The following is a 22,394-nucleotide window of genomic DNA, read 5'->3' as shown; positions in this document are numbered from 1 at the left end:
TGCAACTACAATGTGACGTCATGTCAACATGTTCCTAGTGCAACTACAATGTGACGTCATGTCAACATGTTCCTAGTGCAACTACAATGTGACGTCATGTCAACATGTTCCTAGTGCAACTACAATGTGACGTCATGTCAACATGTTCCTAGTGCAGCTACAATATGACGTCATGTCAACATGTTCCTAGTGCAGCTACAATGTGACGTCATGTCAACATGTTCCTAGTGCAGCTACAATGTGACATCATGTCAACATGTTCCTAGTGCAGCTACAATGTGACGTCATGTCAACATGTTCCTAGTGTAGCTACAATGTGACGTCATGTCAACATGTTCCTAGTGTAGCTACAATGTGACGTCATGTCAACATGTTCCTCGTGCAGCTACAATGTGACGTCATGTCAACATGTTCCTAGTGCAGCTACAATGTGACGTCATGTCAACATGTTCCTAGTGCAGCTACAATGTGACGTCATGTCAACATGTTCCTAGTGCAGCTACAATGTGACATCATGTCAACATGTTCCTAGTGCAGCTACAATGTGACATCATGTCAACATGTTCCTAGTGCAGCTACAATGTGACGTCATGTCAACATGTTCCTAGTGCAGCTACAATGTGACGTCATGTCAACATGTTCCTAGTGCAGCTACAATGTGACGTCATGTCAACATGTTCCTAGTGCAGCTACAATGTGACGTCATGTCAACATGTTCCTAGTGCAGCTACAATGTGACGTCATGTCAACATGTTCCTAGTGCAACTACAATGTGACGTCATGTCAACATGTTCCTAGTGCAACTACAATGTGACGTCATGTCAACATGTTCCTAGTGCAGCTACAATGTGACGTCATGTCAACATGTTCCTAGTGCAACTACAATGTGACGTCATGTCAACATGTTCCTAGTGCAGCTACAATGTGACGTCATGTCAACATGTTCCTAGTGCAGCTACAATGTGACGTCATGTCAACATGTTCCTAGTGCAGCTACAATGTGACGTCATGTCAACATGTTCCTAGTGCAGCTACAATGTGACGTCATGTCAACATGTTCCTAGTGCAACTACAATGTGACGTCATGTCAACATGTTCCTAGTGCAGCTACAATGTGACGTCATGTCAACATGTTCCTAGTGCAGCTACAATGTGACGTCATGTCAACATGTTCCTAGTGCAGCTACAATGTGACGTCATGTCAACATGTTCCTAGTGCAACTACAATGTGACGTCATGTCAACATGTTCCTAGTGCAGCTACAATGTGACGTCATGTCAACATGTTCCTAGTGCAGCTACAATGTGACGTCATGTCAACATGTTCCTAGTGCAGCTACAATGTGACGTCATGTCAACATGTTCCTAGTGCAGCTACAATATGACGTCATGTCAACATGTTCCTAGTGCAGCTACAATGTGACGTCATGTCAACATGTTCCTAGTGCAGCTACAATGTGACATCATGTCAACATGTTCCTAGTGCAGCTACAATGTGACGTCATGTCAACATGTTCCTAGTGTAGCTACAATGTGACGTCATGTCAACATGTTCCTAGTGCAGCTACAATGTGACGTCATGTCAACATGTTCCTAGTGCAGCTACAATGTGACGTCATGTCAACATGTTCCTAGTGCAGCTACAATATGACGTCATGTCAACATGTTCCTAGTGCAGCTACAATGTGACGTCATGTCAACATGTTCCTAGTGCAGCTACAATGTGACATCATGTCAACATGTTCCTAGTGCAGCTACAATGTGACGTCATGTCAACATGTTCCTAGTGTAGCTACAATGTGACGTCATGTCAACATGTTCCTCGTGCAGCTACAATGTGACGTCATGTCAACATGTTCCTAGTGCAGCTACAATGTGACGTCATGTCAACATGTTCCTAGTGCAGCTACAATGTGACGTCATGTCAACATGTTCCTAGTGCAGCTACAATGTGACGTCATGTCAACATGTTCCTAGTGCAGCTACAATGTGACGTCATGTCAACATGTTCCTAGTGCAGCTACAATGTGACGTCATGTCAACATGTTCCTAGTGCAGCTACAATGTGACATCATGTCAACATGTTCCTAATGCAGCTACAATGTGACGTCATGTCAACATGTTCCTAGTGCAGCTACAATGTGACGTCATGTCAACATGTTCCTAGTGCAGCTACAATGTGACGTCATGTCAACATGTTCCTAGTGCAGCTACAATGTGACGTCATGTCAACATGTTCCTAGTGCAGCTACAATGTGACGTCATGTCAACATGTTCCTAGTGCAGCTACAATGTGACATCATGTCAACATGTTCCTAGTGCAGCTACAATGTGACATCATGTCAACATGTTCCTAGTGCAACTACAATGTGACGTCATGTCAACATGTTCCTAGTGCAGCTACAATGTGACGTCATGTCAACATGTTCCTAGTGCAGCTACAATGTGACATCATGTCAACATGTTCCTAGTGCAGCTACAATGTGACGTCATGTCAACATGTTCCTAGTGCAGCTACAATGTGACGTCATGTCAACATGTTCCTAGTGCAGCTACAATGTGACGTCATGTCAACATGTTCCTAGTGCAGCTACAATGTGACGTCATGTCAACATGTTCCTAGTGCAGCTACAATGTGACATCATGTCAACATGTTCCTAGTGCAGCTACAATGTGACATCATGTCAACATGTTCCTAATGCAGCTACAATGTGACTTCATGTCAACATGTTCCTAGTGCAGCTACAATGTGACGTCATGTCAACATGTTCCTAGTGCAGCTACAATGTGACGTCATGTCAACATGTTCCTAGTGCAGCTACAATGTGACGTCATGTCAACATGTTCCTAGTGCAACTACAATGTGACGTCATGTCAACATGTTCCTAGTGCAACTACAATGTGACGTCATGTCAACATGTTCCTAGTGCAACTACAATATGACGTCATGTCAACATGTTCCTAGTGCAGCTACAATGTGACGTCATGTCAACATGTTCCTAGTGCAGCTACAATGTGACGTCATGTCAACATGTTCCTAGTGCAGCTACAATGTGACATCATGTCAACATGTTCCTAATGCAGCTACAATGTGACGTCATGTCAACATGTTCCTAGTGCAGCTACAATGTGACGTCATGTCAACATGTTCCTAGTGCAGCTACAATGTGACGTCATGTCAACATGTTCCTAGTGCAGCTACAATGTGACGTCATGTCAACATGTTCCTAGTGCAGCTACAATGTGACGTCATGTCAACATGTTCCTAGTGCAGCTACAATGTGACATCATGTCAACATGTTCCTAGTGCAGCTACAATGTGACATCATGTCAACATGTTCCTAGTGCAACTACAATGTGACGTCATGTCAACATGTTCCTAGTGCAGCTACAATGTGACGTCATGTCAACATGTTCCTAGTGCAGCTACAATGTGACATCATGTCAACATGTTCCTAGTGCAGCTACAATGTGACGTCATGTCAACATGTTCCTAGTGCAGCTACAATGTGACGTCATGTCAACATGTTCCTAGTGCAGCTACAATGTGACGTCATGTCAACATGTTCCTAGTGCAGCTACAATGTGACGTCATGTCAACATGTTCCTAGTGCAGCTACAATGTGACATCATGTCAACATGTTCCTAGTGCAGCTACAATGTGACATCATGTCAACATGTTCCTAATGCAGCTACAATGTGACTTCATGTCAACATGTTCCTAGTGCAGCTACAATGTGACGTCATGTCAACATGTTCCTAGTGCAGCTACAATGTGACGTCATGTCAACATGTTCCTAGTGCAGCTACAATGTGACGTCATGTCAACATGTTCCTAGTGCAGCTACAATGTGACATCATGTCAACATGTTCCTAATGCAGCTACAATGTGACTTCATGTCAACATGTTCCTAGTGCAGCTACAATGTGACGTCATGTCAACATGTTCCTAGTGCAGCTACAATGTGACGTCATGTCAACATGTTCCTAGTGTAGCTACAATGTGACTTCATGTCAACATGTTCCTAGTGCAGCTACAATGTGACGTCATGTCAACATGTTCCTAGTGCAGCTACAATGTGACGTCATGTCAACATGTTCCTAGTGCAGCTACAATGTGACGTCATGTCAACATGTTCCTAGTGCAACTACAATGTGACGTCATGTCAACATGTTCCTAGTGCAGCTACAATGTGACGTCATGTCAACATGTTCCTAGTGCAGCTACAATGTGACGTCATGTCAACATGTTCCTAGTGCAGCTACAATGGAGTTTCAGCCATCTAAAACATCAACAGTAAGCATCAGTCCCTCAACAATCACATAGGGATAATGTCCATCAGAGAAAAGGAAGAGCTAATAGCCTCAATATACCATAATGCACTGCAGCAACAAGACATGGTGACAAACTCCTGGAATACTAATGATATTTAACAGTGTAAGAGTTTCTCAGAATTGTTCCCGGGTTAAATTACTTTTTTCTCCTGGGTCTCTGCTAAATTCCTTGACTTTCCGTGAAGAGACATGTCGGGTATGTCGGCCTCCTGAAGCTTTGCTGAAATGCTTCACATTGACACAGGTCCACACATTCACACCCGGGTCTCCTGCTGCTGCGTACTGAACATCTCCACTGGAGCGTTGCCTTGCTCAAGGGCTTCACTTTCTTTCCCCTGGGTAGATTTTCACAGAGATTCAAACTCCCAGTGACAAACCCAAAGCCTGGAAAGTTTCTCTGAACTAGTTGAGTCCTGGGAGGCCCTGTCCTCCTGGGAGGCCCTGTCCTCCTCCTAGCAATTGACACTATATCTTGTCCGGTACATCACATCAGAGACCCTGTGTATCCTGCAGCTGAAAAAGACAGAACCATTTCTTCTTGTGCTTAAGTACAACTCCGTGTTTCAGATCCTTTTTTGTCTCCAAGGCAATGAAATGTTCTCTCTCTCTCTCTCTCTCTCTCTCTCTCTCTCTCTCTCTCTCTCTCTCTTAATAAGTCCCACTGAGCTTTGTCAGCCATATGGGAAGTCCACTCCTGCACTGGACACATATTCATCCTTTCATCTTGGACTCTGTCCTAAACTTTAGCTTTTCTTGAAAAAAGAGACACAATCTGCCAGTGCGATGAGATTATTTCACATCATTCCAATGTGTCTTGAAATGAGAGGCAGCATGTTAAAATGAGGCAGGTCTGTCCACCTGTTTGAAGATGAGATGATTGAAGCGAGCTTATTTGCATTAGAAACAGGTGGTTTATTGAGGTGGTTATTTGGTGCAATGTGATTCAGAGATGCTTGAGTTACTGTGTGACGGACAGAAACTAACCACTGCCACACTTCACTCTCCAGAGGACAAAGTCTTCTGACAGACGCCGACCTACAGCTCCAGCATCACCTTCTCCTCATTATATTTTCACAGCGGAGCTGTCACCAGCCGAGGTTCCTGTCTCACTTCCTGTGATGTGTCTGTCTGTCTTTAGCCGAGGCTCCTGTCTCACTTCCTGTGATGTGTCTGTCTGTCTTTAGCCGAGGCTCCTGTCTCACTTCCTGTGATGTGTCTGTCTTTAGCCGAGGCTCCTGTCTCACTTCCTGTGATGTGTCTGTCTGCCTTTAGCCGAGGCTCCTGTCTCACTTCCTGTGATGTGTCTGCCTGCCTTTAGCCGAGGCTCCTGTCTCACTTCCTATGATGTGTCTGTCTTTAGCCGAGGCTCCTGTCTCACTTCCTGTGATGTGTCTGTCTGTCTTTAGCCGAGGCTCCTGTCTCACTTCCTGTGATGTGTCTGCCTGTCTTTAGCCGAGGCTCCTGTCTCACTTCCTGTGATGTGTCTGCCTGTCTTTAGCCGAGGCTCCTGTCTCACTTCCTGTGATGTGTCTGTCTGTCTTTAGCCGAGGCTCCTGTCTCACTTCCTGTGATGTGTCTGTCTTTAGCCGAGGCTCCTGTCTCACTTCCTGTGATGTGTCTGCCTGCCTTTAGCCGAGGCTCCTGTCTCACTTCCTGTGATGTGTCTGCCTTTAGCCAAGGCTCCTGTCTCACTTCCTGTGATGTGTCTGTCTTTAGCCAAGGCTCCTGTCTCACTTCCTGTGATGTGTCTGCCTGCCTTTAGCCGAGGCTCCTGTCTCACTTCCTGTGATGTGTCTGCCTTTAGCCGAGGCTCCTGTCTCACTTCCTGTGATGTGTCTGCCTGCCTTTAGCCGAGGCTCCTGTCTCACTTCCTGTGATGTGTCTGCCTGCCTTTAGCCGAGGCTCCTGTCTCACTTCCTGTGATGTGTCTGCCTGTCTTTAGCCGAGGCTCCTGTCTCACTTCCTGTGATGTGTCTGTCTTTAGCCGAGGCTCCTGTCTCACTTCCTGTGATGTGTCTGCCTGCCTTTAGCCGAGGTTCCTGTCTCACTTCCTGTGATGTGTCTGTCTTTAGCCGAGGCTCCTGTCTCACTTCCTGTGATGTGTCTGCCTGCCTTTAGCCGAGGTTCCTGTCTCACTTCCTGTGATGTGTCTGTCTTTAGCCGAGGCTCCTGTCTCACTTCCTGTGATGTGTCTGCCTGTCTTTAGCCAAGGCTCCTGTCTCACTTCCTGTGATGTGTCTGCCTGCCTTTAGCCGAGGCTCCTGTCTCACTTCCTGTGATGTGTCTGCCTGCCTTTAGCCGAGGTTCCTGTCTCACTTCCTGTGATGTGTCTGCCTTTAGCCGAGGTTCCTGTCTCACTTCCTGTGATGTGTCTGTCTTTAGCCGAGGCTCCTGTCTCACTTCCTGTGATGTGTCTGTCTGCCTTTAGCCGAGGCTCCTGTCTCACTTCCTGTGATGTGTCTGTCTGCCTTTAGCCGAGGCTCCTGTCTCACTTCCTGTGATGTGTCTGTCTGCCTTTAGCCGAGGCTCCTGTCTCACTTCCTGTGATGTGTCTGCCTGCCTTTAGCCGAGGTTCCTGTCTCACTTCCTGTGATGTGTCTGCCTTTAGCCGAGGTTCCTGTCTCACTTCCTGTGATGTGTCTGTCTTTAGCCGAGGCTCCTGTCTCACTTCCTGTGATGTGTCTGTCTGCCTTTAGCCGAGGCTCCTGTCTCACTTCCTGTGATGTGTCTGTCTGCCTTTAGCCGAGGCTCCTGTCTCACTTCCTGTGATGTGTCTGTCTGCCTTTAGCCGAGGCTCCTGTCTCACTTCCTGTGATGTGTCTGTCTGCCTTTAGCCGAGGCTCCTGTCTCACTTCCTGTGATGTGTCTGCCTGCCTTTAGCCGAGGTTCCTGTCTCACTTCCTGTAATGTGTCTGTCTGCCTTTAGCCGAGGCTCCTGTCTCACTTCCTGTGATGTGTCTGTCTGCCTTTAGCCGAGGCTCCTGTCTCACTTCCTGTGATGTGTCTGTCTGCCTTTAGCCGAGGCTCCTGTCTCACTTCCTGTGATGTGTCTGTCTGCCTTTAGCCGAGGCTCCTGTCTCACTTCCTGTGATGTGTCTGCCTGCCTTTAGCCGAGGTTCCTGTCTCACTTCCTGTAATGTGTCTGTCTGTCTTTAGCCGAGGCTCCTGTCTCACTTCCTGTGATGTGTCTGTCTTTAGCCGAGGCTCCTGTCTCACTTCCTGTGATGTGTCTGTCTGTCTTTAGCCGAGGCTCCTGTCTCACTTCCTGTGATGTGTCTGTCTGCCTTTAGCCGAGGCTCCTGTCTCACTTCCTGTGATGTGTCTGTCTGCCTTTAGCCGAGGCTCCTGTCTCACTTCCTGTGATGTGTCTGTCTTTAGCCGAGGCTCCTGTCTCACTTCCTGTGATGTGTCTGTCTGTCTTTAGCTGAGGTTCCTGTCTCACTTCCTGTGATGTGTCTGTCTTTAGCCGAGGCTCCTGTCTCACTTCCTGTGATGTGTCTGCCTGCCTTTAGCCGAGGTTCCTGTCTCACTTCCTGTGATGTGTCTGTCTTTAGCCGAGGCTCCTGTCTCACTTCCTGTGATGTGTCTGCCTGTCTTTAGCCGAGGCTCCTGTCTCACTTCCTGTGATGTGTCTGCCTGCCTTTAGCCGAGGCTCCTGTCTCACTTCCTGTGATGTGTCTGCCTGCCTTTAGCCGAGGTTCCTGTCTCACTTCCTGTGATGTGTCTGCCTTTAGCCGAGGTTCCTGTCTCACTTCCTGTGATGTGTCTGTATTTAGCCGAGGCTCCTGTCTCACTTCCTGTGATGTGTCTGTCTGCCTTTAGCCGAGGCTCCTGTCTCACTTCCTGTGATGTGTCTGTCTGCCTTTAGCCGAGGCTCCTGTCTCACTTCCTGTGATGTGTCTGTCTGCCTTTAGCCGAGGCTCCTGTCTCACTTCCTGTGATGTGTCTGCCTGCCTTTAGCCGAGGTTCCTGTCTCACTTCCTGTGATGTGTCTGCCTTTAGCCGAGGTTCCTGTCTCACTTCCTGTGATGTGTCTGTCTTTAGCCGAGGCTCCTGTCTCACTTCCTGTGATGTGTCTGTCTGCCTTTAGCCGAGGCTCCTGTCTCACTTCCTGTGATGTGTCTGTCTGCCTTTAGCCGAGGCTCCTGTCTCACTTCCTGTGATGTGTCTGTCTGCCTTTAGCCGAGGCTCCTGTCTCACTTCCTGTGATGTGTCTGTCTGCCTTTAGCCGAGGCTCCTGTCTCACTTCCTGTGATGTGTCTGCCTGCCTTTAGCCGAGGTTCCTGTCTCACTTCCTGTAATGTGTCTGTCTGCCTTTAGCCGAGGCTCCTGTCTCACTTCCTGTGATGTGTCTGTCTGCCTTTAGCCGAGGCTCCTGTCTCACTTCCTGTGATGTGTCTGTCTGCCTTTAGCCGAGGCTCCTGTCTCACTTCCTGTGATGTGTCTGTCTGCCTTTAGCCGAGGCTCCTGTCTCACTTCCTGTGATGTGTCTGCCTGCCTTTAGCCGAGGTTCCTGTCTCACTTCCTGTAATGTGTCTGTCTGTCTTTAGCCGAGGCTCCTGTCTCACTTCCTGTGATGTGTCTGTCTTTAGCCGAGGCTCCTGTCTCACTTCCTGTGATGTGTCTGTCTGTCTTTAGCCGAGGCTCCTGTCTCACTTCCTGTGATGTGTCTGTCTGCCTTTAGCCGAGGCTCCTGTCTCACTTCCTGTGATGTGTCTGTCTGCCTTTAGCCGAGGCTCCTGTCTCACTTCCTGTGATGTGTCTGTCTGCCTTTAGCCGAGGCTCCTGTCTCACTTCCTGTGATGTGTCTGTCTTTAGCCGAGGCTCCTGTCTCACTTCCTGTGATGTGTCTGTCTGTCTTTAGCCGAGGCTCCTGTCTCACTTCCTGTGATGTGTCTGTCTGCCTTTAGCCGAGGCTCCTGTCTCACTTCCTGTGATGTGTCTGTCTGCCTTTAGCCGAGGCTCCTGTCTCACTTCCTGTGATGTGTCTGTCTGCCTTTAGCCGAGGCTCCTGTCTCACTTCCTGTGATGTGTCTGTCTTTAGCCGAGGCTCCTGTCTCACTTCCTGTGATGTGTCTGTCTGCCTTTAGCCGAGGCTCCTGTCTCACTTCCTGTGATGTGTCTGTCTGCCTTTAGCCGAGGCTCCTGTCTCACTTCCTGTGATGTGTCTGTCTTTAGCCGAGGCTCCTGTCTCACTTCCTGTGATGTGTCTGTCTGCCTTTAGCCGAGGCTCCTGTCTCACTTCCTGTGATGTGTCTGTCTTTAGCCGAGGCTCCTGTCTCACTTCCTGTGATGTGTCTGTCTGTCTTTAGCCGAGGCTCCTGTCTCACTTCCTGTGATGTGTCTGTCTGCCTTTAGCCGAGGCTCCTGTCTCACTTCCTGTGATGTGTCTGTCTTTAGCCGAGGCTCCTGTCTCACTTCCTGTGATGTGTCTGTCTGTCTTTAGCCGAGGCTCCTGTCTCACTTCCTGTGATGTGTCTGTCTGCCTTTAGCCGAGGCTCCTGTCTCACTTCCTGTGATGTGTCTGTCTGCCTTTAGCCGAGGCTCCTGTCTCACTTCCTGTGATGTGTCTGTCTGCCTTTAGCCGAGGCTCCTGTCTCACTTCCTGTGATGTGTCTGCCTGTCTTTAGCTGAGGCTCCTGTCTCACTTCCTGTAATGTGTCTGTCTGCCTTTAGCCGAGGCTCCTGTCTCACTTCCTGTGATGTGTCTGTCTGCCTTTAGCCGAGGCTCCTGTCTCACTTCCTGTGATGTGTCTGTCTGCCTTTAGCCGAGGCTCCTGTCTCACTTCCTGTGATGTGTCTGTCTTTAGCCGAGGCTCCTGTCTCACTTCCTGTGATGTGTCTGTCTGTCTTTAGCTGAGGTTCCTGTCTCACTTCCTGTAATGTGTCTGTCTGCCTTTAGCCGAGGCTCCTGTCTCACTTCCTGTGATGTGTCTGTCTTTAGCCGAGGCTCCTGTCTCACTTCCTGTGATGTGTCTGTCTGTCTTTAGCTTTCAAGCCCAAACAAAAAAAAGTGCAAAAGAAGGACACTACCTCGTCTTCTCCTATGAGCAACACTCTGAATGATCCTCCACCACGAAAGCAGAAATAAAACACTTTGTACACTTTGTGTAAATGTCATTAACGCAACATAAACATAAAGATGGTATTAACGCACAGTGGTGAGAAGATGTGAACATCTGGATCATACCTCAGCCATATCAATAGATCCCACAGCGAGGGTTTTGTAGCCCAGGATAGTTCTGTTCTTGTATCTCTTCCTCCTCTGAAGCATGATCTGCAGCTTGTTTCCTTCTCGTTTTAAGAAGTGTGGGTACTGTGGGTGGACCAAAGAGAAATAAGTGGGAATTGATTTTCCGTACAGATTAATAATTTAGCTAATTTAGAGTTAAAGTCACAATGAAATGAAAAATGACTTGTAATGTCACCTTGTAAACTAATTATAATCGTAACATTCACCTATTTAAAAGATTAACGCCAAAATATAAAAAATTTAATTAAACTAGAATATCTTTATGTCAAAATATGATGATGACAATAATGATAATAATAATAATTGTATTTCTTCAAGAAAACAGTTGACGGTATAATAACATGCAAACATGCAACATGCAATTGGAGGAGAACTGGGGGGAATAGCGCGCTAATGTGCTGCCAGTGAAACTCCTCACTGTCAGGTGAAAAGAAGCGGCTGGCGAGTGCACATGTATCAGATGAAGCCTAGTCTATGGCTCTCCCCACATTGGCAGAGGGGGAGGAGCAACAATCGGGACAGCAGGGGAAATTTGCCAAGTACAATTGGGGAGAAAAATGGGAGAGAAATACGGGGGGGGACTTGATAAAAGATCTGGTGAAATTCATTTGACAGATGAGATGTAAAACATCACTTCAAGTAAGAAATCTACTTTTTTCTTCTTTTTGCCTGGCAGCAGCAAAATCCACCATTTCCTGACACAGTTCTTAGAGTTAATATTTTGTATAATCTGGTATAGAGATCTCTTTTTTTACCTGTAGTGAAAAGGTGAGCGCCAGATCGGTCTCGACAGATCCACTAGGTGGCAGCACTATCTCATGGGACCTCAGGATCCTTTTGGAGCCCTGTGGAAATCGGTTGGGATTTGTTAATGGGCACACTTCCTCTCATAGTACTTTACAATTCCACAGCTGCTACTCAGTCTGCAGCAGGTGTAATACAGCTGCTACTCAGTCTGCAGCAGGTGTGTAATACAGCTGCTACTCAGTCTGCAGCAGGTGTAATACAGCAGCTACTCAGTGTGCAGCAGGTGTAATACAGCTGCTACTCAGTCTGCAGCAGGTGTGTAATACAGCTGCTGCTCAGTCTGCAGCAGGTGTAATACAGCTGCTACTCAGTCTGCAGCAGGTGTAATACAGCAGCTACTCAGTCTGCAGCAGGTGTGTAATACAGCTGCTACTCAGTCTGCAGCAGGTGTAATACAGCTGCTACTCAGTCTGCAGCAGGTGTGTAATACAGCTGCTACTCAGTGTGCAGCAGGTGTGTAATACAGCTGCTACTCAGTCTGCAGCAGGTGTAATACAGCTGCTACTCAGTCTGCAGCAGGGGTGTAATACAGCTGCTACTCAGTCTGCAGCAGGTGTAATACAGCTGCTACTCAGTGTGCAGCAGGTGTGTAATACAGCTGCTACTCAGTCTGCAGCAGGTGTAATACAGCTGCTACTCAGTCTGCAGCAGGGGTGTAATACAGCTGCTACTCAGTCTGCAGCAGGTGTAATACAGCTGCTACTCAGTCTGCAGCAGGTGTGTAATACAGCTGCTACTCAGTGTGCAGCAGGTGTGTAATACAGCTGCTACTCAGTCTGCAGCAGGTGTAATACAGCTGCTACTCAGTCTGCAGCAGGGGTGTAATACAGCTGCTACTCAGTGTGCAGCAGGTGTAATACAGCTGCTACTCAGTCTGCAGCAGGTGTAATACAGCTGCTACTCAGTCTGCAGCAGGTGTAATACAGCTGCTACTCAGTCTGCAGCAGGGGTGTAATACAGCAGCTACTCAGTCTGCAGCAGGTGTAATACAGCTGCTACTCAGTCTGCAGCAGGTGTAATACAGCTGCTACTCAGTCTGCAGCAGGTGTAATACAGCAGCTACTCAGTCTGCAGCAGGTGTAATACAGCAGCTACTCAGTCTGCAGCAGGTGTAATACAGCTGCTACTCAGTCTGCAGCAGGTGCAATACATTGATAATTCAGGAGGATAAACACATTGTAATTGCATCTGGGAGTCAGATATGCAGGATTAGATTGTATGTCCATGTAGGTTTGTGTGTCAGATTATTGAGTGTACCTGGATTTTAACCGCGATCACCACAGAGATTAGCTCTTTATCAAGCTCTCTCATGACGACCAGCTTCTTCAAAGTCAGACTGCACAATCTAAATAAACAGACAGACAGACAGAGAGAGAGAGAGAGAAACAAACAGACAGACAGACAGACAGAGATAGAGACAGACAGACAGACAGACAGACAGACAGACAGACAGAGAAGAGGAAATGGGAGGAGAGAAAGGGAGAGGGAAAGAATGATTAATGCAGCTGAACTGAATATGTTTAATATTGGCAAACAGATGACATACTCAGAATAAGCAAGTCCATGCATTTAACAGGATTGATGCAGGATTGCTGAGACATTTGACATTTGAGGTGATTCTCTGATGTGCTCAGCTCACTCTGAGGCTTATAATGGCTGAGCAGCAGGTACAGCAGGGGTTCAGTGCATAAGACTAGGGATGGGGAACGTTTTTTCTTTTTTTCTCGAGACTGCTTAACCTTTATCGATACCACGATTGATCATTTTCTATTATTTGGTGGAAAGACAAGACAACAATACATTCTTAACATAAATGCTGTTGATTTTATTGCTTAACTGTGAGTCTGTGACTGTTTGATTTCTAAACTAAATTAAATTTGACTAGGAAATTTGCCTTGGGCTCCCACTAGCAGGATGGAACAAAAGTCTAATGTCAATATAAACAGTGCTACACTGTTCTGTTTTTCCCCCCGTTTTTTTTCTTGCACTCATTAATCTCATTAAAATACTGGCTGTGCAAGTTGGCTAACAATTTCCACATAGCCAGTTCTAAGCAGCTCTCTAAGCATACAGTAGCTGGGACTAGCACAAACATCAAGCAACAAGCAGGCAGTGTGGGTCACCAATATAATTATCTCATTAACATACATTTTACCTTACACCAATTTCCATAACAGTAACTGACACATTCTACAAGTTTACATGTGGCCATCTACACACACAACAGGTAAGGTTTACACCTCGAAGTGACCATCTGAAGAGACTGCTGGCTGCTTCGTAGCATGGGGGGCTTTCCAGACCCTGCCTGCTCTGGGAGAGAGAGAGAGAGTCTCTCGAGACATAACGTTACGACATACGTTATGACATGCATACATATGACATACGTTATGACATACTATGATAGTCTCGAGCAGTATCGATAAGCCCGGACCTTATTGATTTTCGGATTTTGAGACATTTGGACCCGGGTGCGGGTCCTTAGCAGGGCTCGAGCCCCATCCCTACTCAAGACACATGGATAGTCACTGGGCTCGAACCTGTGACCCTTCAGTTACGAGGCAGCCAATGGGACAAACTGCTGCCAAGGTGAATCACCCTGACCCCCTTTCCTTAGTGAAACCGTAACCCACTGGGGCGATGGAGAGGAGGAACTGGCTATAAAACACAAACTTTTCAAAACCCAGCACTTGCTAGTCCAGCTTAATGCTAACCGAGGGCATCGCGGCATGCTGGGCTAAATCTAGGCTGATGCTAACCAAGGGCGTGGCAGTAGGCTGGGCTAAATCTAGCCTGATGCCAACCGAGGGCGTGGCGGCAGGCTGGGCTAAATAGCCTGATGCTAACCGAGGGCATCACGGCATGCTGGGCTAAATCTAGGCTGATGCTAACCAAGGGCGTGGCAGTAGGCTGGGCTAAATCTAGCCTGATGCCAACCGAGGGCGTGGCGGCAGGCTGGGCTAAATAGCCTGATGCTAACCGAGGGCATCACGGCAGGCTGGGCTAAATCTAGCCTGATATCAGACTGAATTTACATTCCATTTCCTTCTTCAGAGGCAGCCAAGTCGGTGGAGTGGGCGGAGCCAAGTGGGTGGAGTGGGCGGAGCCAAGTCGGTGGAGTGGGCGGATTGGAAGCTCTGAACCCAGGCAAGGCTAAATCCTCTTTTCCCTCGCCTTCACTTTGTCTGCCTGGAAGATGGAGCTTGGCCAGCGCAGCAGAATGGTGACAGTGAAGCGGGTGGTGGCGGGCCAGCCATGCCTTTGTGGGGGCGGCATTGTTAAGGCAGGGGGGGGCGGCGAGGCTTTAACAAGCCTGTCACGATTTTTTCAGACACTTCCTCACGAGAAGAAAGGGAAAGGGGGCTTTTCTTTTGAGGTACTCTTTGCTTCCTTTCACTAAATCCTCCAGAATAGCTGCTCAGGACAAGCTGGCTGCTTGCTCGCTGTCTGAACACCTATTCTCTCCCACCGTTTGTCAGCCAGCTCCCCTTCTTACAGCAGGAGGGTAAACAGCCTTATTGTGCCGTTCATTAGAATGACATCATTTCTAAAGGATGATGGCTGGGGAATAATAATAATAATAACAGGGCACAGAATGTTCTTCAACACCAGTGATGAAAAAGCGAGCTATGTGGCTGAATGACTCCTGCCTGACCTTGAATGTGGCTAAAACAGTGAACATGTATTTCTCTATAAGGCGTAATAACACCCCCCCCCCTGACATCTTTGTTAAGGGTCAGAGGGTGGAGGTTGTCCAGGAGTTTAAATACCTGGGTATTATTTTAGATAGCAACCTCTCCTTCATAAAGCACATAAAGAAAACTGCAGGGACTGTCAAACGTAAGCTTCTGCAATTTAGATTCATTCGAGGTCAGCTGAGCACTGATGCGGCGATACTGTATCTTCATTCTTTCATTTTATCACATCTGTCTTATTGTGCCACTACGTGATCCCAGGCCAATAAAACAACGACGCAGCCACTCTTTACTCTATTCAAGCAAGCGTTGAAGGTCCTGGATAAAAAACCTAACAGCTATCATTACTGTAACATTATCAAGAAATATAACTTCCTAACATTCGAGAATTTCCTGCTGATGGCAAATGTCAGTTTGTTGTATAGGATCTTCCACGGCCTTGCCCGCCCCCCCCCCCCCCCCATTCAACAAATTTGTGACAAACCGTAACACCAGCGTGAGAACTACAAGAGCCTCCACTAGAGGAGACTGTTGCGTGCCATTTAGATCCACGAAATTCAGTCAATCTGCATTCACAGTCAAAGCGGGCGGGCTGTGGAACACCCTGCCACCAGTCATTAAAGGCTGCAGTACTTTCAAAGGTTTTAAGTCCTCTGTCAAGAAGTGGCTGAGAGAGGGTGAGTCCTGTGGCCACCTATAGGCATTAGTGTGGTCTCATTGTGTTCTGACATTGTGTATTTATTTCTGATCATCTCCTCATTTACCACTATGTGATCTTAGGGGATTGCTATCTACCTATGTGTTATATTTTACTGTGTTATATATTACTAATAGTAAGTATTATCATTTTTTTGCACCATGTATATTGATTGTTTAGACACTAGGATTTTCTTTTATTTCTGTATTTGATATGTACTGTGTGCACACAGGACTCTGTGTGCCCAGGGACTACAGATGCAAATTAGCTCTTAGCTATCTCTGGTGCAATATGTTTATTGTGTACTGTCCCTGCTTAAATAAACAATAAAGATAAAGGTAAAGATTTGTTTTCACACAGGGGGAAGATGTGGGTCACAGCTGCTGTGACTGACAGAGGAGGTATGGAGTGCAGGAGCCCCGGGGAGATGTCACAGGAGTCCAGTAAGCACATCCACTGTGACGAAGACTGACACTGTTCACCTTGGATGTCATCTATCTCCACTCCAATTCACACTAGGTGAGGCCTGTCCAAGGCAGCCAGAGAAAACGATGAGAGCTCCGGTTGGCCTTGACCCGAGGCTTTGGAACCCACACAGCGTTTACTGAGTGACATAACGATAACGCTGGAGGGCCATCAATCAGCCATGACAGAAAGGAAAACATCGTGGGGAGAGAGAGAGAGAGAGAGAGAGAGAGCGTGCTGACAATGGCCGGCTTGAAGAAGCTACAGTAGGCTGCTGCGTGAAGAAGACCTTTCTCTTCTTGAGCAGGGCAGGGTTCAGGGTTCGAGAAATCCCAAGCACAATGGACACAAGCTAATGAAGGGGTCGCATTGTCTTTGCCCCGCAGACAATACCAGACAATACCAGCCATTCTTACAACACTATTTTGTATTCTTACCCCGCTTGCATTGGTTCCAAGCCTACAGCACCATCTATTCCAGTTATGTAAGGTGGTCGGTTGTTAGCAGATAACACAGCCACACAGCCAAATTAAGCCATGGTCGGGGTATACTGTATAGATATCCATATATATATATATATACCGTATATATATATATATATATATATCCCTCACAATGGGTTTAGGGTACAGTGGGTACTCCGGTGGCTAATAGGCTCAAAGGAACAGCACCAAAACGTTCTAATAAAACACGACTTAATTTTGTAGGAGGAAATGCACTGACCCAGTTCTCCCATACGAACACACCCAGCAAGCAACCACAACCCACTGCTGCATGGCTGTGGCATAAAAGGTCCTAACGAGCAGAGCCTGGAGCATCTTCAGTATGCTGCATGGCTGTGGCATAAAAGGTCCTAACGAGCAAAGCCTGGTGCATCTTCAGTATGCTGCATGGCTGTGGCATAAAAGGTCCTAACGAGCAGAGCCTGGTGCATCTTCAGTATGCTGCATGGCTGTGGCATAAAAGGTCCTAACGAGCAAAGCCTGGTGCATCTTCAGTATGCTGCATGGCTGTGGCATAAAAGGTCCTAACGAGCAAAGCCTGGTGCATCTTCAGTATGCTGCATGGCTGTGGCATAAAAGGTCCTAACGAGCAGAGCCTGGAGCATCTTCAGTATGCTGCATGGCTGTGGCATAAAAGGTCCTAACGAGCAAAGCCTGGTGCATCTTCAGTATGCTGCATGGCTGTGGCATAAAAGGTCCTAACGAGCAGAGCCTGGTGCATCTTCAGTATGCTGCATGGCTGTGGCATAAAAGGTCCTCACGAGCAGAGCCTGGTGCATCTTCAGTATGCTCAGTATGCAGCGTGGTCACCAGCAGAAGACAATAGCGAGTGGAGCCTGGACCTCCTCACTGTCCCCACTCCTTTGATACACAAAAGAGTGATTCTCACTGGAACAATGTGGCCTGATGAGTCCTGAGGTTTTTACTCAACAGCTGCTGCCCTCTGAGCTGCATTCTGAACTTCAATCGTTGCCGGCAGCAGCTAATGCAGGAGCGCATTGAACCTGCACACAGGCAGAGCACACACACTCATACAGTACACAGCAGCAAAGCACACAGCTGCCTCTGTCTTGGTGGGAGACAGAGAGGGGGGGGGGGGGGGTAGCTAGCAGCTACAGCTACTACAGTCGCTAGCTGCTAGCTACCCCCCCTCTGTCTCAGTGGGAGACAGAGGGGGGGGGTTGCTAGCAGCTACAGCTACTAGCTAGCTGCTAGCTACTAGGGGTGGGAATCACCAGACGCCCACGATACGACACTAAAACGATACTTGAGTCACGATACGATAGTATTGCGATATTGCGATATCGCCGATATTGTGATATATTGAATATTGCGATATTTCGATATACTGTCACTCCTAACTCGTTTTCCTACCTTTTCCTTGACCTCACCAGAAGTAAAACATGCAGTGTTTTTTTTGTTTTGTTTTGTTTTTGCCCCACACGTAGGCTACATCATTAAGCTTCTCTGGACTCAATACACCACTGCAGGCACGGACTGCACCATCGGGCGCTTCGGGAAGATGCCCGGTGGCCTGGCCATGGCATGCAAAAAAAAAAAAAAAAAAAAAAAAAAAATGCAATATCGATACTTGGCGTCCAAATATCGATACAATATCGTCAGGCAAAATATCGCGATACTATGGTGTATCGATTCCCCCCCCCCCCCCCCCGCCTCTGTCTCAGTGGGAGACAGAGAGGGGGGGGGGGGTAGCTAGCAGCTACAGCTACTAGCTAGCTGCTAGCTGCTAGAGCACACAGCTCAGCACAGATGCTCTGGCAAAGGCTGAGGGGAAGAAGAGGGTGGGCGTTGGCGGCGCTGCTGTGAGAGCATAATCACAGAACAATAAGGTGTCGCTGGTGCAAAGACGTAATGCACACCGACGCACACAGGAACAACAAGACTGATGGTAGGTGCCAAGTCATGTTGCTACTACCCATTACCGAAATATGTTAGAACATTCAGCGCCAACGTTTGATACTTGAAAGAACCCAATGAATCTGCTTCTTTACTTCCTGGATTTGAGGTATTTCCTGATGAAACAGGATGTTGGGGCGGGACACATAACACACTGAGAATTCATTAGTAAACCAGTGAATACCAATATCAGTCAGGGAGAGAAATCATTTGTATCTACACACCTACTGTTTCAGTTACAAGATACTCTGTTTTCCGGGAAAGGAGAAGACGTAAGGGGAGTTGATTTCATGGGGACACCTATGGTTCATCTCGACTTGCCTTTTCTCCATTCATCAGACCTGTTCTGAAACCCTGACATGATTGATGGTTGTGTTGAAGGTCTACACATCACATTAACAGCAACAGCTCGCGGGGAAATAATTGTGACAAGAGGATTAATAGTCCAGCAACACATCGAACTTGATGAACCTGAGGCAACAGAGCTGTGCTCAACTACAAGAAAAAGCCCCCCAAAAAAGCACTCAATCCGCCTAACTTCCCCAACCACCACCAGGCCCCTGTAGTTATTATTTTCCATTCATCAATTATTGTAATTTTTACTTTGGCGTGTGACTCCAACCTAGAGGCAGGTTGCAACACATCAGTATCAAAATAAGCTACTGGCATTGAGGTACAGACATCAAATGATACCCAACAGGCCTATTTCACCCTTCAAGTTCAAGTTCCTGCCTTTAGACACAAAATGGCTGATTTGGGTGGGATTAGGGGTGGGAATCGCTGAGTAGCTCACGATACGATATCGTCACGATACTTGGCCCTCGATAACGATATATCACGATACTGCGATACTGCGATACTGCGATATATTGGAAGACGATACATCACGATACCTGTGTAACAAGTGAAAAAAATACCTCTGAAGGTAAAAAATCATGTATTATGCATTTATTAGCAGAATTGACATGAACTCTCTGAGTTCACTCACTCACTCATACCATTTTCGATACCACGGAGGAAAAGTTACACATTAAGTCTTTTTATTATTACTATTAAAACAAGAAAACCTATATAACCTACCTACCTATATAATTTCTAAAAGTAGATATTAATGATCAAACATTTCCATTCATGTAGCCTACAGTAGTTATGTTTTTGTTTCAACTACAAACATAAATAAAGTCAACTTGGAACTATGTTTCAACTACCACACACAGCATAATATTTTAGCCTGTTTATTAAAAAAAATAATAAAAAAAAAAAAAAAATAATAATAATAATAATAATAATAATAAACATATCGATACTTGGCGCCAGTGTATCGATAACGTATCGCGGGTGGAAATATCGCGATAACGTGGGTATCGATATTTTGTCCCACCCCTAGGTGGGATGTGAAATAGGTTAACACATTCACTGCCAGCTGTTTTTTTTTTTTTTACTGTAGGTAGCTTCTGCCAGAGGGTTTTTTTGAGGATTCTGGCTCATCTTTCAAGACCTGAGGATTCTTTTCTGCTAAGATTTTGTGAACACAAAATATCTAAAAAGAACTAATAGAATGTGTGCTTTCTCTGTCTAAAAGAGTTAGTTTGTAGAGTTAGTAGTTATGTAGGCATTAGCACTTGAATACAGCATGGATTCAGCGTCTGAAAATTTAAGCTGAGATAAATAGCTTTTTGTGAAATTCGATAGAACCATTCATTTTTGGCATCAGTAAGACGTCAGACATCTAAACAATAGTTTTGAACAGTAATTTCCTCCATAACAGCAGGAAACACCCCTCTCCTTCAAACTCCTCCCTCCGTGTGTGTTCTTCTTGGCTGCAGCGGGCGTGTCACAAGCTCGTTTCTGTTGCTGCTGTAACCTCGCGTCACCAGGCTCACTGCTTTGCTGCTGTGCCTGTCTGCTGGCGGCCGCTGGGCAAGTCTGGATGGGCTCGCTCGTTTCTTGGAGTTTCGGTTGAGAGCTTTGATGAAGCTTTTGCGATTCTGGTCTTATTTATGCTGCGTGTTTCAAAGTGTGTTCCACCCGTAATCTATTATGCAAATTTGCAATCCCTCACCGCCAGCAATCAGCGCGAAAGCGAAAGCGTTTTTGCCAATCCATTCTACAGTATGAGAATGGTTTCATCGCGCGTTCCCCTGCAGTTTTGGCTCTGCTTTTTCTAGTCTGGGAGAGCACTGTCGCCACTTAGTGGGTCGGTGGAATGGGTTGTACACGTTCGGTGGCTCCAATATTTATATAAGAGATGTAAAAGGGTTAGATGCACATCCCACGGTCAAAAAAAATAAATTCTTTTTTTTGACGTATTAACACGTCATTGGCAGTGAACGTGTTAATAGGACCTCATACATGCACAGTGCAAGTGTGTGTGTGTGTGTGTGCGCGCGCGTGTCTATGGCAGACGGTGGAAGAGCATAACCATCCCAGGTTTAGTTTCGACCCCTGAATTTGCTGCTTCCTTTAATAGTGAGAGACTGGCAACCGGATCCTGGGGTTCCTGCTGCACGCACGGCACGGCACAGCACAGGCTGGAGCTTCCCTAATGACATCTCCATACTTCACACAGCCACTTCCTGCTCTTCTCCTGGCCTCCACACCACACACGCATGAACACGCACGCACACGCACACACACACACACACACACACGCACACACACGCACGCACACGCACACACGCACACACACGCACACACACGCACACACACACACACACACACACACACACACACACACTCTCACACACACTCACACTCTCTCACACACACAGTCGCACACTCACACGCACACACAGGCACTTAAAATAGATATTAGGATCCAACGTAAGAATTGAGCTAATAGCGTATCGGGTGTCTTGAGTAGCCATAAGGTTTCCATTTGATTCACTACTGGACTGTCTGGACATGCTGTATTCCACCTGCAGGCAGGCTAATGCATTAACATATGGAACTGAATGCTTAGTGTGTGTCTGCTGTGAATGAGGTCAGTCTATATCACTGTTGTCAGGTGAAGTTCTCCTCAGCTTCAATGTGTTCCCTTTGTTATAGTGTGATTATGGTCTTCTATTCACCTTATTCCTGGGCCTACGTTTCCCATGATTCTCAGCGGATGCCGGTTGTCGACTTCCTGTTTACATTTTTTTCACTAGCAAGTAGGTGCGCGCCGCTGTCAAAGAGTGGGAACGTTTGGCTTATTTGATCTGAAATGGCTAAAAATCGTAACGTTGTGTGGTTGCATAGCGGCGATATTTTACAAAAACGAGGTGAATGTCAATTCACTCGTACTGTACGGGCTTATTTTAGCCAAAATGGCTAAAAATAGTATATGGTTGCATAGCGGCCGCTTTTGCTTTGAAGGCTAAACATCCAAACCGGAACTCTTATTATTTGGTCATTGAACGGAGCTTTAGCGGTCTCTCTCTTTCAAGATTCAAGATATTGTCACTCCGTTGTACAATTATGCACGTGTGAAATTATTATGCAGTGGGGCTCCATTACAAGACATAGGTAGGTACAAACAAAACAATTATTAGGATTATTTTCAGTCTCTTTCGCTATGAACGGTCCTGGGCGGAAACAGGCAACCGGCAGCTGGAAACAGGGAGGGAGGGTGTCATGGAAGCGCCCACGGTCTCACCAGGAAACTCGTGAATAGGGTGATAACATTTTAAGACCGGTGAGATTTTGAAAGCCTTTCAAAAACCGTTGCAAAATGTGAAATGCCTG

The 22,394-nt window shown here is 46.8% G+C and overlaps 1 protein-coding gene across 2 annotated transcripts in view; it reads right to left on the bottom strand.

Annotated features, from left to right (window-relative positions):
• Positions 1-22,394, bottom strand: part of pacs2 (phosphofurin acidic cluster sorting protein 2) — a 124,372-nt gene that overhangs the window by 33,260 nt on the left and 68,718 nt on the right. For both annotated transcript variants that reach the window (XM_083633597.1, XM_083633598.1), the window contains exons 2-4: positions 12,652-12,739; positions 11,343-11,432; positions 10,525-10,650 (exon numbers count right to left, since the gene is read on the bottom strand). In XM_083633597.1, the coding sequence (XP_083489723.1) occupies positions 10,525-10,650; positions 11,343-11,432; positions 12,652-12,739 (304 nt within the window). The remainder of the gene's footprint in view (positions 1-10,524; positions 10,651-11,342; positions 11,433-12,651; positions 12,740-22,394) is intronic.

This window comes from Poromitra crassiceps (genome assembly GCF_964638095.1).
Source record: "Poromitra crassiceps genome assembly, chromosome: 3".
In the NCBI taxonomy this organism is placed as follows: domain Eukaryota; kingdom Metazoa; phylum Chordata; class Actinopteri; order Beryciformes; family Melamphaidae; genus Poromitra; species Poromitra crassiceps.
The sequence above is the reverse complement of the archived record's forward strand: the minus strand, read 5'-3'. Positions and strand labels throughout refer to the sequence as shown.